General features: G+C 42.5%; 1 protein-coding gene and 1 pseudogene across 3 annotated transcripts; both read right to left on the bottom strand.

The window, feature by feature from the left end:
• Positions 1 to 683: 683 nt before the first annotated feature.
• Positions 684 to 13,886, bottom strand: Rskr (ribosomal protein S6 kinase related). Of its 3 annotated transcripts, none has more exons than XM_063251177.1 (12): positions 13,761 to 13,886; positions 13,147 to 13,371; positions 12,970 to 13,053; positions 12,779 to 12,847; positions 12,428 to 12,497; positions 12,089 to 12,193; positions 11,869 to 11,909; positions 11,600 to 11,627; positions 11,400 to 11,489; positions 11,224 to 11,312; positions 11,007 to 11,117; positions 684 to 3,931 (listed from the first exon to the last, which is right to left on the bottom strand). In XM_063251177.1, exons 1-12 carry the CDS (start codon positions 13,815 to 13,817, stop codon positions 3,818 to 3,820), a joined length of 1,083 nt encoding a protein of 360 aa, XP_063107247.1. In that variant the 5' UTR covers positions 13,818 to 13,886; the 3' UTR covers positions 684 to 3,817. The 3 variants fall into 3 exon arrangements, with proteins under 3 accessions (XP_063107247.1, XP_003469611.1, XP_023420822.1); XM_003469563.5 differs by lacking the exon at positions 684 to 3,931 and adding an exon at positions 8,244 to 10,601; XM_023565054.2 differs by lacking the exons at positions 684 to 3,931; positions 12,089 to 12,193 and adding an exon at positions 8,244 to 10,601.
• Positions 4,573 to 5,186, bottom strand: LOC100726654 (solute carrier family 2, facilitated glucose transporter member 3-like; annotated as a pseudogene).
• Positions 13,887 to 13,941: the final 55 nt, after the last annotated feature.

Below are 13,941 nucleotides of genomic sequence, written 5' to 3'. Positions count from 1 at the left end.
TTTAAATGACTCATGTATTTGGCATTATATTTCTGTTGGATGGTGCTGCCCTGGGAACAGGGTACCACCCTGCAGGCACTAGTCTGCTTAAATGAAAACTCAGGAAAGACAAAATGAGTCTTGAGCCTGGGCTTGCCCAAGACTCAGCAAATGGAATCCTGATGAAAATCTGTAGTGAGTTAAAAAGACCTTAAAAAATAAGATGGGTGGCATAAATGTGTACTTGTATGTTCAAAATCACTAAATGTTAAAACCTCCTTTAAGTTACTTTTCTTCAGAGCCCTGATTCCAAGAGAAAAAATAAATGAAAAAGATTATCATTTGCACTAAAATAATACTGTCTTAAAATAGTTTCCTGTTACAATAAATATTCAATCAATTCAAAGTTAAAAAAAAAAAAAGACAGGCAAAAAGATTTCAAGCTCAAACCTAGCCTGGGCTACATAGTTAAACTTTTGTTGTTGTTTTCTTAAAGACTCCCATCCAGGCTACCCTCCTCTATACAAATTATATGTACTTATTTATAAAAATAAGTAGTATGTGCAAAGACAGGAGAATCACAATTTCAAGGCCAGCATGGGCAACTCTGCAAGACGGTTTATCTCTAAAAAGGGTTGGGTTGGCTGTACAGCATTTACCTAGCCTGTGCAAGCCCTGGTACTGGAAAATAATTTACAAACAAGTATAAAAACACACATGGTAGCTTTATTTACATACACATACATCACAATTTTTCCCCCAAATTAATTGATGCATAAGCTGGGGAGTCTGGGTTTGAAGATTGTTTTCCTCCCTCCCTTTTTCCACTTACATTCTTCCTCTCTTCCAGGTCTTTTCTCTCACATTTTCTTTCCTCTCCCACCACAGGTGGGGGTCACTGGGTCCTTTACAAACATTGGATTCCTCCTTACATTTCTGCATTTTTTTATGCACTCAATGTCTTCTAAAAAGCCTTCTAGACCAACTGTTATACGTCTAATTTATCACTTCAAATTCCTTTTAAAGAATTCTAACTTGTGGGGCTGGGGATTTAGCTCAGAGGCATAAGCGCCTGCCTTGGAAGTAGGCAGTCGTGAGTTCGATCCCTGGTACCGATTAAAAAAAAAAAAAAAAGAGTTCTAATTTGTACAGCCTCTGTGTTATAGACATTAGCTGCTATCACTTTTTTTTTTTTTTTCCTTTGAGACAGGATTTCACTCTAATTGAGGCTGGTCTTGAATTTGCAGAGATACTCCTGCCTCAGCCTTCTGAGTATGGGTATTATAGGCACATGCCACCACACCTGGCTTAATCTGTTTTTTTTCCACTGACTTGAATAATAGTATGTGTGGACATAAAGTTTTTGGGTGGGTACCAGCAACTGAACTTATGACCTTGTACTTTCCACACAGGCACTGTGCCGCTGAGCCATATCCTTGGCCCAGACATAGTTTTTATGTCGTCAAGATGTAGTTGCCATAGCATCTAGATTTCTCACCTGTATTGACCAATTTATTCATCAAGGTTTCAAGTGCTTTCATTTTCCTTCCTAATTTAGGTGTCTCCTCCATCACCTGATTAAAGGCCTAGTCCCAGATATTCTAAGAATTTTAATGTTTTGATTATCATATGTAAATTTTATCTAGAATTAATTTTGGGTATGGTATGAAATAAGGATCCAACTATTTGGGGTTTTTTTTTTGTCTTTTTCCTTTTTATCGGTACCGGGGATCGAACTCACGACTGCCTGCTTGCAAGGCAGGCACTTATGCCGCTGAGCTAAATCCCCAGCCCCGATCCAACTACTTTGAAAGTTACAATTTTTATCAGAGACTTTTTTTTTTTTTTTTGCCTTTTTCCTTTTTATCGGTACCAGGGATCGAATTCACGACTGCCTGCTTGCAAGGCAGGCGCTTATGCCGCTGAGCTAAACCTCCAGCCCCCAGAGACTTTTTTTTCCATTTAGAACTTTTATTTCAAAACAGAGAACCACAGTAACATTACTAGTAGAAAATCCATGTGAAAATATTTTAGAACCTGGTCATCGAGAAATGGAAACTCCACCCTGCATTACCGCCAAGTGACTGCTGAGGCAGAAGAGGTGAAGCTTGAGGAAAGTCACCTTTTGCAACCAAGCCTTACTTCCTAGCTACAGTTTATCCCAAGGCTTGATGACCACCAAGAATGGTGGGAACCAAAGGCTGGAACACTGCTGTCTGCTCAGAGGTCTGAAATGTGTGAGCACTAAGGAGGGAAAGGGAACGGAATAACCTGTAAGCATGAGAGGGAGAGGGGTAAGAGGGCTGGGGGTGGTGAGACACCTGCAGATGCAGTGGCCCGAGGCAGCCCTGCTGCCACCTAACTGTCTGAACCCTTCCAATTAGAAGCAAATTTTCATTTGCTTCTTGTTCCCTTGGAAGTTTGCCACCTCCTCTCCCTGCAGCTCCCCAGAGCCACCTGGCTGAACCCACGCTCTCTCTTCTTTTTCCCCTCCACCTCAGCTTCAGGATGCAGGGAGGTGGCTCTCCTCATGCAGGGAAAGACAGCAGATGAGTCAGAATCAGAAGTTCTGGGTGCAGAGCCCACCCAGCACAGACAGTGTTGCATCTATACACAGGGCAGGGTTTTAATACATTCTACCCAAAAAGAGGCAACAGCAACACAGGAAACAAGTGGGCTATGGACTACTTCATTCACTGCTACTGTCTCAAACATGTCCTTCAGAGGATTCAGGTCCCTGAGAGCACCTAGTGAATGTCACAGTAACAAGGTACAAGAGTGACCTGACATGGTAATAGACACAGACTAGCAAGCCCTGACCCTACAAGTGGCAGCACACTTAAAGCACAAAGTCATTGTTCAGGAAAAATCCTTCCCTAGAGCTGTTGTTACAAATTCCAAATTACCCATGAGGATTCTCCTCTGAACTTCTTTACAGATACCAGTTAAAATCAAAATCAAGAGAGAAAATATCTTAAAAGTAGAGAAACACCGAAGTGCTGCTGAACACCAGTATTTTCAATTCTCACTGGAGGGCTCCCACATGAAGATGCAGTGTGAGGTCTACACAAGTGAGTCTACTGTCGAGGAAGAGATGTCTTTCTACAGTGTTCCGTCTCGGGACTCCATCTGAAATCAAAACCTATCAACTGCCTTTAATTACAATGCCCATCCTACTAACAACCCCAGATTTCAAGTATTACTATATATAATCTTAAAGCAAACTTCCAGTGGAAACCAGTTTTTCTATATACACATGTGACTTAACTGAAATGAAGTATAAGGGATCTTCTGTGAGACATGGAAATTACTGGGAGCCACATGCCTGCCTTGGGGACCACATCATACCTTTTTATCATGAGTTCTCCCTTCTCATACTTTAACTGCTCTGCCATCAAACTTGCTCACCTATAACCTTTCTTTAAACACCTCTCCCTTGCCTCCATTTCCTTACATTGTCACTGTTTGGTAAAATTTTCACTTATGCAATAAAACCATAAGATAAAATAATACATTCCAAGTGACTTGGAGAACTGTGAGGCAAGGAGTCCCTAGATCTCTCCCTTGTGCCACAGCAGAGCTACTGCTTAGGGTAGAAAAGGCTGCATGACCTGGACTGAAGTGTGGTCACCTGGCTCCTACAGAAGAAGGTCCAAGAAGCGAAGTACTCAAAAAGCCTGGGGACTGGCTGAGCCATGGGCTTGGTGAGGGTGAGACAGGCACAGGGAGCAGCACTAGAGCAGTCAATTCTGGGTTTGTGGCGTGAGGGCTCCCCAGGTGGTACTTGCTGTCTGTGGTCCTGGCAGAGGTGACCTAGCCCCATTTGACTGGCTCTTTCTCAGGATGCAGACTTCAACTCCAGGGTGAGGCTCTTCCTGGATCTGAAAGTGTCAGATTCATCCTTTGAAGGCCGGTGTGATGTCCTCAAAGGTGCTGCCTCAGGTCTCAGGGACTTTGAAGGTGAACAGCAAGAAGATAATAAGGAAAACTGTGCAAAGATGATAAAAATGTAGACCCTAAAGAGGCTGCAGCCAAGGGGAAGAGCAGTCCAATCAAAAAGCTGAAGGTCCAGTTAGAACAACCAGCCATGGCCATGGCAGCTGGGTAGGATCCCTGGCTGATAAGCTCGGTCACAATGAACCAAGGGGTGGGGCCCAAAGAGATCTCAAAGGCAATCTACATGAAGATTCCTGTGATGCAGATGTAGCTCATGAAACTGTACCTGTTCTTCAGTAACAGAAATCATCAGGATAATGGAACAAAAAGCTATGCTGCCGAGGCCAATCATTTTGTGAAGAATCCCTTTCAGGAGAAACATGGAAACTGCAGTGAAAACATTAACCATGCTCACTCCAGTGATGGTGCAGATAGTTCCTGGAGGCCTGCATTCTTGAAGATTCCCATTGAGTAACAGAACTCAAGTGTTGATCCCCAAGAGCTGCTAGGAGAGGTGCAGCACAATAGCAATGATGATGGGCTGCTGGTAGCTGCAGGATCTGAAGAGCTCCAGCACAGTGACTTTCTTCTCCTGGTTCATCTGTATACTCTCCCATCCAAATACTAACCAGGCCCGACCCTGCTTAGCTTCTGAGATCAGATGAGATCGGGTGCGTTCAGGGTGGTATGGTATGGTATACTCTCATTCCTTATCTCCTGGATGTCCTGGGACACATCCTAGGAGCCCCAAAGTCACTAGAGAACTATCTTCATAACATGTTCCTCTACCTTTCTGTTTATGAGCAAGAATCTAAGACTTCTGGTGCAAAAAGAAAGCACTACACTTTGTAAGATGGTTGGAATGATGGTGAAACCCAGTAGCACAGGTCAGTACTCTTCAATCCCCAAGATGAACTTCAGGCCAAAGATCTGAGGTCAGTATTCTTCAATCCCCAAGATGAACTTCAGGCCAAAGATCTGAGCCACCAGAATTCCAGTGATGAACCCAGCTGGTTGAGGATGCCAAAGACACCCCACAGGGTAGTGGGAGACACCTCTTCGATGTACATGGGCACAAACCCCATGGAGAGCCCACCCAAGATGCCTGTGATCAAGTGGCCCAGGATCAGCATCTCCAAGAACTTGGAGGAAGTTCCTGCCTTGCAGGAAGCTGTAAGATAGCCACTGGCCACAACCAGGTTGACCGTGAGCACAGATTTGCACCTGCCAAAGTGGTTGACAAACAGTCCAATGGAAAAGGAGCTAAGCATTCTGCCCTGAGAAAATGGCCTCAGTCAAGGACCACAGGGTTGTAAACAGTCCCTTGCTGGGAGGATCATCTAACTTCTGTGACCAGGTGCTACTGAGAAACTTTTATTATGATCATCTCAGTAGCTTTGATGACCCCAATGTTGTAGCCAAATCGGAAAGGGCCAATTACAGCAAGAGTGGTGGCAAAGACCAGACAAGGGTCAACCTTGTATCTCCAATGGTCCTAGTGCTTTGCAAGTCTTAGGCAAAAGCTAGGGGTGAGGTGTAAGAGCCACCTCTTTCAGTCAACAAGATGTGCAAAATGTCCTTTTCAGGCAGGCAGCGAGGTCTACACTGCTCAGTCCTCTCTCCAGCCAGAGATTTCTTCTGTAGAAATCCAATCATATAACCCAAATCAGCAACCAGAAGTATCTACCAGTTTTGGGCAAACTTAAAAGATGGTGTTGCATCTGGTTGCAGCTCTAGATGTTTCCCAGAGTAGGGAAGAACAGCAAGAGGATGGGAACAGATAAAGAGACAAAAGCTGAGGATCAGGTACAGCCCTCTCTCCAGATGGGAGGAAAAGAACTGCTCAACCAAAGCAGTGTGTTTATTTAGAATTCTAGCAATTGCAATTAAGTCATATAACACACCATTGCCTAACAGTCTGTCCCCCAGGACAACCTAAGGGTCTGATGTTTGGGGACTGGAACAGCTTTTTCATATGGCTTACTCCAGATGCCCTTTATTCTCCTGACAGCCTTGCTCCAGCTCCACATATGGGATCAATTTCCAGCTTCAGCCACTCCTAACAAAATGGTATTTTAAGTCTGGTGTGGTGGCACACACCTGTAATTCCAGTACTTGAGAGGCTGAAGCAGGATTGCCGTGTGCTCATGGCCAGCATGGGCTGAGTTCAAGGACAGCCTTAACTATGTAACAAGACCCTATCTCTAAATAAATGAATGATGGTATTTTTTAAGTATGAGGCCTACTGCTATGTATAATGGAATACAGAAAAAAGGAGGCAGTGTGACAATTGCTAATCAACAGGACTCAATGTATCAGCAAAACTCAAAAGAGGATAATCTGAAACATGTTCTCAAAATATAAGCAAAACCAATCCTAACCCTACATGGGATAAAGTAGCATGACTTTTTGTAAATATACTTCCTGATTCACAGGGGTTATATTAAGTTGGAAAGGGTTACCACAGTAAACTTGTAGACCAGGTGGCTTGAACAAGTAAAAAAAAATTTTTTTTTATTTTAGGGTCTTGCTGTATAGTTCAGGCCATCCTTGAACTATGTAGCTCAAGCTGACCTCAAACTCACAGCACTCCTCCCTTAGCCTCCTGAGTGCTACCATTACAGCACCTACCGGGCCAAACACACTTTTCTACAAGTGTATAAAATTGGTGTTACATGCCTTGGAGTGGTGGGCTACATAGCCTGGGCTACACAGTGAGTGTCAGCCTGTACTTCGTGTCACAAAAAAAAATAACAGTAATTTTAAATTCACAAAATATGGAAAATGGGGTAAAATATACATGTTTTCAGGTGTATCTGATATTGTTAATTTCTCTTGGGTAATGAAAAATCAAAATGCCAGGGATAATAGCTCAGTGGCATAAGTACATATCTGGTAAGCATAAGGTCCTGAGTTCAAGTTCTGGTACCCCAAAAAAAAAAAATCATTTCAGATTATATATTTAAAAATTCTTGGGCCAGGGATTTAGCTCAACAGTATAAGCACCTGCTTGGTAAGCACAAGGTCATGAGTTTGATACTTGGTACCAAAAAAATAAAATTCTCTTAAGTAAATTTCATATAAATAAATAAAGGTATTAATATTTTAAGTTAGTGATTCTGACTGAGATGAAGAGTGGGAAGAAAATGCTTTCCATAGATGAGATATCAAAACTGGGAGGAAGTAAGACTTTCAAATTTTTACCTTTTTTAAAAAATTTTTAAAAAAAAATTTTTACTTTCTGAAACTTTGATTTTGTCATGCCTTCCATTCCATCCTGAAAATCACTGCTTAAGTGCAACACTAAAAAGTGTTGAAAATGTCCTTATCCGGGAAGAAATAATTCAAACAACATGCATGAAGTTCGTCTCTAAGCTGTGTAATATGATGTAGAAAAGGGATCCTATTGCCAGTACATTAGGCATTCCCTAAGGACCTTAACCCACTGTACCCACTGTGACCAGAGGAGCCACAGTGTTGGAGGACCTAATAGTAACACTGGGCCAGACACACAGTATCAAAATCTTCTATATCTGCCCTTTGTAAAAGCATCACAACTGGGGACAGCAGCCTACACCTATAATCCCAGCTACATAGGAAGCTAAGGCAGGAAGATCACAAATTCCAGGTCAGTCTGGGAAATGTGGCAAAGATCTTATTTGAAAAAGGGCTGAGGAGGGACTGGGGATTTAGCTCAGTGGCATCAGTGCGTGCCTGACAGGCACAAGGTCATGAGTTTGATCCCTAGTACCAAAAAAAGAAAAAAAGAGGGCTCAGGAGGTAACTCAAGGGTACATTCATTGCCTACCATGAGCACAGCCCTAGGGTTCAATTACCAGTACTGCAGAGGAAAGAAAAAGAAAAGGTATCACAGAAATCTGAAACTCACTCCCTATAATTAAGTACAAGTAGTATAACCTAGGAGGGGTGATACGTGGCTGTCATCCCAAGCATTCTAGAAAGCAGAGGGAGGAACACCACCAGTTTGTGCCCAGAAAACTTAATGCCTTAGTGAGAACCTGCCTCATAATTTTAAAAAGGAGCTTGGAAACATAGCTTAGTGTGAAGGCTTTGGGCTCAACCCCCAGTATCCCATCCCAGCACACACTCACAAACAAAACAGATACTGAGATAGTTAATGGTGGATCTAGGCATCAGATCTTCTAAATTCCAATCTAATGCTCTTAAGTACTATTTTGGAAACCATTAATTCCTATTTTTAGTATTCAGGGTTTTATCTAATGTGCATTTTTATTACATTAAAAAATGTAATAAAATTATAAAAATGTACAAAGAAAAACAAATGAGATAAAAGAACAAAGGATACATTCTTATTTACAAACCACTTTTATTCCAAAAAAGCTTATAACAGAAAAAAGAAAAATAAGGTAGAAAATTAAGATGGAACCAAGAATATGATGGGCATATAAAACATATAAACACTTGCTGAAAGTGAGCCACAAATTGGGTTCCAAATGGTATAGCATTAGTACAAGGAGAAAAATACAATCAATTGAATACTTGGTGTCTTTAAATTAAAAACCAAACAGCTGGTTTGAATATTTAGTGTCTTCAAAGTAAAAACCAAACAGCAGGTTCAGAGAAAATTTCACTCATGCATCCTGAACTGAACGCTATAAACTGTAATGATGAGTAACTTTTTACACTTGATCTCAGCCAAAGGCCGGTGTGTGTGTGTGTGAGTGAGAGAGAGAGAGAGAGAGAGAGAGAGAGAGAGAGAGAGAGATTGGGGATTGAATTCATGGCCTTGTGCTTGCCAGGCAGGAGTTTATGCCATTGAGCTAAATCCCTGGCTCTAATGAATAACTTTTTAAAAGTACTAAGTTTCACTGACATTCACAGGGATTGCCAAAGTGCTATCAAGAAAACCTGGGACCAAGAGTATAGCTCAATGGCAGAGAGGTCCTGAATTTGATTCCCAATACCATAAAAAAGGAAAATTAATTCTGCAGAGCTCAGTAAAATGTCAGCTCTATACAGGGAAAATCTGGCTTAATCTATAGACATAATAATAAACATATATATATAAGATACTCTCTACATTCTCTTCCATCTGAACTTAAGAATAATGTGGCCTAGATTAAAGTATACCTTTTCCCCAAACACAACAAAAGTGAAACTTCTGAGATGTTAAAAAGAACGAAAAATCATAAAAGCAAGAACTGTGCATAAATTCATGGTCCAGACAATCTTCTTTACGAATGGAAAATGTTCTTAAAACACAACTCTAATCTTACTTACACTTTTTTTTTTCTTTTTTTATCGGTACCGGAAATCAAACTCACAACCACCTGTTTGCAAGGCAGGTGCTTATGCCACTGAGCTAAATCCCCAGCCCCACAACTCTAATCTTAAATCTTAAGATTAAAAGTCATGCCTCTCAATCTGATTTGCCCAACTTAAAAAACTAAATACTGGGCTGTCTACAAATGATCAACTTAAAAATTCTTGTGTTCTAGGGCCTGAGATTTAGTTCAGTGGCATAACCACCTGCATGGCAAGCACAAGGTCTTGAGTTCGATCCCTGGTACTGCCAAAAAAAGAAAGAAAATTAAAAATTCTTGGGTTCTGAGATTTCATTTTGGTAAAGATTTAGATAGCTATTCCATGTATCCCTAGAAAAGTCATTTTATCCACTGATATTTTCAGTTTCTATTTTCTTCCTCATACTAGACTATTAGATTCACTTTATGATTTTTAAAATTTAGGTTTATTTTAGTGTGTCCTGGGTGCATATTTTTCAATGTTAAAATGCCAGCTTTTGATACCTCTCGCATGGTTCTTTTTTTGTTTGTTTTTTGTCTTTTTGAGACAGGGTCTCACTATGCAGTCCTGGCTGGCCTTAGGCTCACTTTGTAGCCTAGGCTGGTCTCGAATTTGCATCAATCCCCTACCTCAACCTCCTGAGTGCTGAGATTACAGGCATGAGCCACCACACCCAGCTGGTTCTTTTTTTATCTGTATTTATTTTTTGAGACAGGGTCTCACTTTGTAGAGTTCAGGCTGGCTTTGAACTCACTATGTACCTCAGGCTGGCCTCAAATTCATGGCAATGCTCCTGCATCGGCCTATGGAGTGTTGAGATTACAAACATGCACCACCACACCCAGCTTGAGACCTCTGAAAAATAATATTGCTTATGACCAGACTTTTAAACACAGGAATAGCACCTTGAGGACTCATGATGTATCATTACTAACCAAGAGAGGTAACATGGCAGAAAAACAAGGAGAGACAAAAGCCTTTGGATGACAGCTTGAGGTTAAGAGTACCAGAGAAGTGAAGCAAAGGCAAAGGTCACTACCTTGGTTTGAGATGCGGAATTCTGAGAGGTGGGTTGTATGACAGGAAGGGCTAGACTCAGGTGTGGCTGCCAGTAGCAGAATGACTAGATAATTAAGCTGATCATACTGAGTTAATGAAGGGGATCCTCAGGATCCCAGCTCAGCAGGGACAGAGTGGACAAGGAAGGGCTCCAGATCACAGTCAAAGTCTTTGAAGGGAATGGCCTCCAATGGACTGGGTTGGGTATCTTGTGTCTCCATGACAAAGTTCACTGGCTGCTTCTGCAGGAGCTCTGGGTCAAAGGCCACACCCCGAAAAAAAGGGTGGACCTGGAAATGATGTAGGTAACGTAGTCGGTGGAGAGGGTTCTGGCACAAGAGCTGAAGGGAAATAGAATATGAAGGATGAGAGACTGAGATAGACAAGAGTATAAACAAAAAGGATAGAAATAAGAAGGCAGAAACAAAAGAGCCTAAAGAGTAAAAGGATTTGTAAAAAGGGAGAAACAGAATAATTTAAGGAGAAGGAAATAAAGATGCTACCAGTTTACTAATTTTGCAGCACTGGTCCACTCTCTGAGAAAGCATGGATGGGGAGGGTACTGGAGAGACCCAGAACTCAGTCATATAATCTAAAGTACTAGTTAGAGGGCAAATAAGTGGTTAACCTGGAGCACCCCACAAATATCCTCCTCCAAAAAATTAATCAGAGGAACAGGGAAATAGCACTTTAATGATAAGGGAAATAGTTTGGCAGGCAAAAAGGAAAGCAGTGTTTGCCCTTACCTCTTGAAGTAGGAGTGAGAACTCCTTTTTAAGAGAAGCAGGGATCTTGGAGTCACAGTGTGTCACACTTGCCAACATGGCCACATGATTGCTCTCTGCAGCCACTGGGAACTGAGATAGATAGGAGGGTAAGAATAAGGTGAGATTTCCTAACGTCTTCCTTCCCACCACAGTACAAAGCTCTCTTTTTTACCTAACAGCACTAACGTTTTCTCACCTTTCCAGTTGCCAGAGAGAAAAGCAAGACACCCAGGGACCACCAATCAGCAGTATGGTTGTAAGGGCCACCACTCAAGACCTCAGGAGCTATAGATTTTAAAGATCCGTGTCACTGACATCCTTTGACTACCCTCCAACCCAATGTATACCCACCAGTATTAGCTTCTCTCTCACCCATGTATTGAAGAGTGCCACAAATAGTATAGGCTCGGGTTCCCTGGGGCAAGTAGCGGGACAGACCAAAGTCTGTCAGTTTCAGATGGCCTATAAAAGAAGGTAAGGCAACAGTACCACTCCATTTCATCTTTATCAGCCATGATTTATTCCCAAACTGAGGTACCTCTCATTCTGGTGCTAAGCAAGGAAAGACTTACCTCGTTCATCCACAAGAACATTCTCCATCTGAAAGATTATAGGTAAGAAGTTATTTTCTTCCTCTTCAACTGTCTTTCACTGTGTATAGCACCCCCCATCCCCAGCTGAGTAGGTGCCCTACTCAGCATTCAAATCTATAGTTGGAGGGCCCTCACTGAACCCACAGGGTCCCTAAGATCAGCTGTTCTCAGCTCCTGCCTGCCTTTTGGACCTGTTGGAATTCTTATTGAAGCTGCTCCTCCTCAAATTAAGGGAACAAGCACTTTACCTTCACATCTCGATGGATGATGCCCAAGTCATGGAGATAACCTGTGGGTGACAGCAAAAAGCACTGAAACATACTAAAGCTCTTCTCTCCTTTCTAGCTGCCTTGGTAGCTACTATCCCATCCCTAACCCTATTCTTTGACTTCCAGAGTTGCTACCAATTCTCTCCTATCTTCCCACTGACTTAATTCTTCCCATTTTCTTTACTACCCTTTAACTTACACAGCACAAGGACCAGCTCCGCTGCAAAGAGACGGACAGAAACCTCAGGAAAACAGCCAACAGCAGACCATAGGGAGTACAGATCTGTGCTACAGTAGCTACACACTGCAAAACACCACAAATATAGACAATGTATGGGGACTACAATGTTTGAGGTCAAGGCATTATACGCCTCATACCCAAAATGATGCCCCTTCCTATTCCCTCTCCCTTTGAGATGGTGCACTGCTATGAGAAGAGGAACACAACAAAGGCAGAATAAGCTCAAACATATGTAATCTCAGGTCAAGAGAATGGTCAGTGGACCCTTGCAGAAGAGGAGAAAGGCCAGTCACTTACTAATAAAGAGGTGCCGTTTTCCCTGCCAGGTGTCTCCCAAGCTGTGTACAAAAGGATGGTTGATCTGTCGCTAGGGACAAAGAAAACAAGTTAGAACAGCATCACTGAGAATAAAGGCAGTAAAAAAAAATTAGGTTTTACCTAGATGTGAAGAAATGGAGCTGGTGCTTCAACTCTTGGGTTCAGAGGAACTTAATAATTGCTACTGTCTGCCCTGAAGTCATGATATCAGCTTACTACTAATACATTAGGGTATGTGTTGGAGAGATTTCCCTGAGAGTACCTGGGATAACTGCTGATAATAGCAACTTTTCTAATTTTTCCCATCATCCTTCCCAGAACTCTGCATACCTGGATGCTAACTTCCTCTTTGCACTGCCTCAGTGTGTCTTTCTGTAGGACTTTTATTTTGGATACCACCTATAAAATAAGAGGAGCAATGACTCAGAGGAGAACAGTGCTACTATTTATTCCTCCTAACCTCTCAGTTCTCTTGGAATCAGGAACTAGAGAGTAATATAGATGAGCACCTAGACTCCTACCTTCACTGCAAATACAGCTTTCTGGGCACAATCTAGCACCTTCAGGACAGTTCCAAAAGATCCTTTGGCCACTAGGCCTAAAATCTGTATTGAAAAATGGAGAACAGAGCAATTAAGACTGGTTGTTCCTAGGTTTCTCCCAAAGACACAGCCCTCCCAGGGATTCCATTAACTTACCTTCAGCTGCTGCTGCCCCCTAATGGGCCTTATGGGAAATTCTGGCAGAAAGAGGTCGATGAACTGAGGTACAGGCCATTCAGACAGAGGCTTCTCTAATGTCTCCTGATGCAGGCACTGATGCCCCTGTAGTTCCCAGAATTCTTCCAGACCTGACCTCATGGTCCCCACACCTGACCAGAGGCTCTTCCAGCCTCGGACCCAGGGGACCTGGATGTTGCCACCCTGAGAAGCAAGGGAACCACTCTAAACCTAGCCCTGAAGTACTGTTGCTTATATCCATCTTAATAGATACTCCCTCCTCGCAGGTCTGTCACTGAAGGTACATTTTTGAGTACCAGGCCTCATTCCCACTAGCTTTGCTTCCCACTAACCTTGTTTTACGATGAGACCTGGATTTCCTGGACATAATCCAAATCCTCTAGGAAAGCAATTAAGACACTTTCCCCATAATGCACCAAGATACAACCTCTGAATAGTGTTGCAATGGTTTCAAATTATATGCCCTCTGCCCCCCCATCACTGATAGCTGGCTCCTAGCCAGTTACTTCCTAAGCCCCAGGTTCATGCTTCCTTCACTTTCCCTCAACAGCCGCTACAGCCCCATAGCCTACCTTATGAGAGGCAGCCACTTGGGTTTGTTGCCCTTGCCGACAGCCCACTCCTCCCATCCTGAGCCTCTCTGCCTCTGCTGTCCTTCCACTAAATCTGCTGTCCTAGTTACATAAGTGATTCCTCTCCTCGATGCTGTATTATACATAAGCCCCACCTCTTCCAATGTGCACAGATCCATCA

This window comes from Cavia porcellus, unplaced genomic scaffold (genome assembly GCF_034190915.1).
Source record: "Cavia porcellus strain 051 isolate PalLab524CR breed Dunkin Hartley unplaced genomic scaffold, mCavPor4.1 scaffold_6, whole genome shotgun sequence".
Lineage (NCBI taxonomy): Eukaryota > Metazoa > Chordata > Mammalia > Rodentia > Caviidae > Cavia > Cavia porcellus.
The sequence above is the reverse complement of the archived record's forward strand: the minus strand, read 5'-3'. Positions and strand labels throughout refer to the sequence as shown.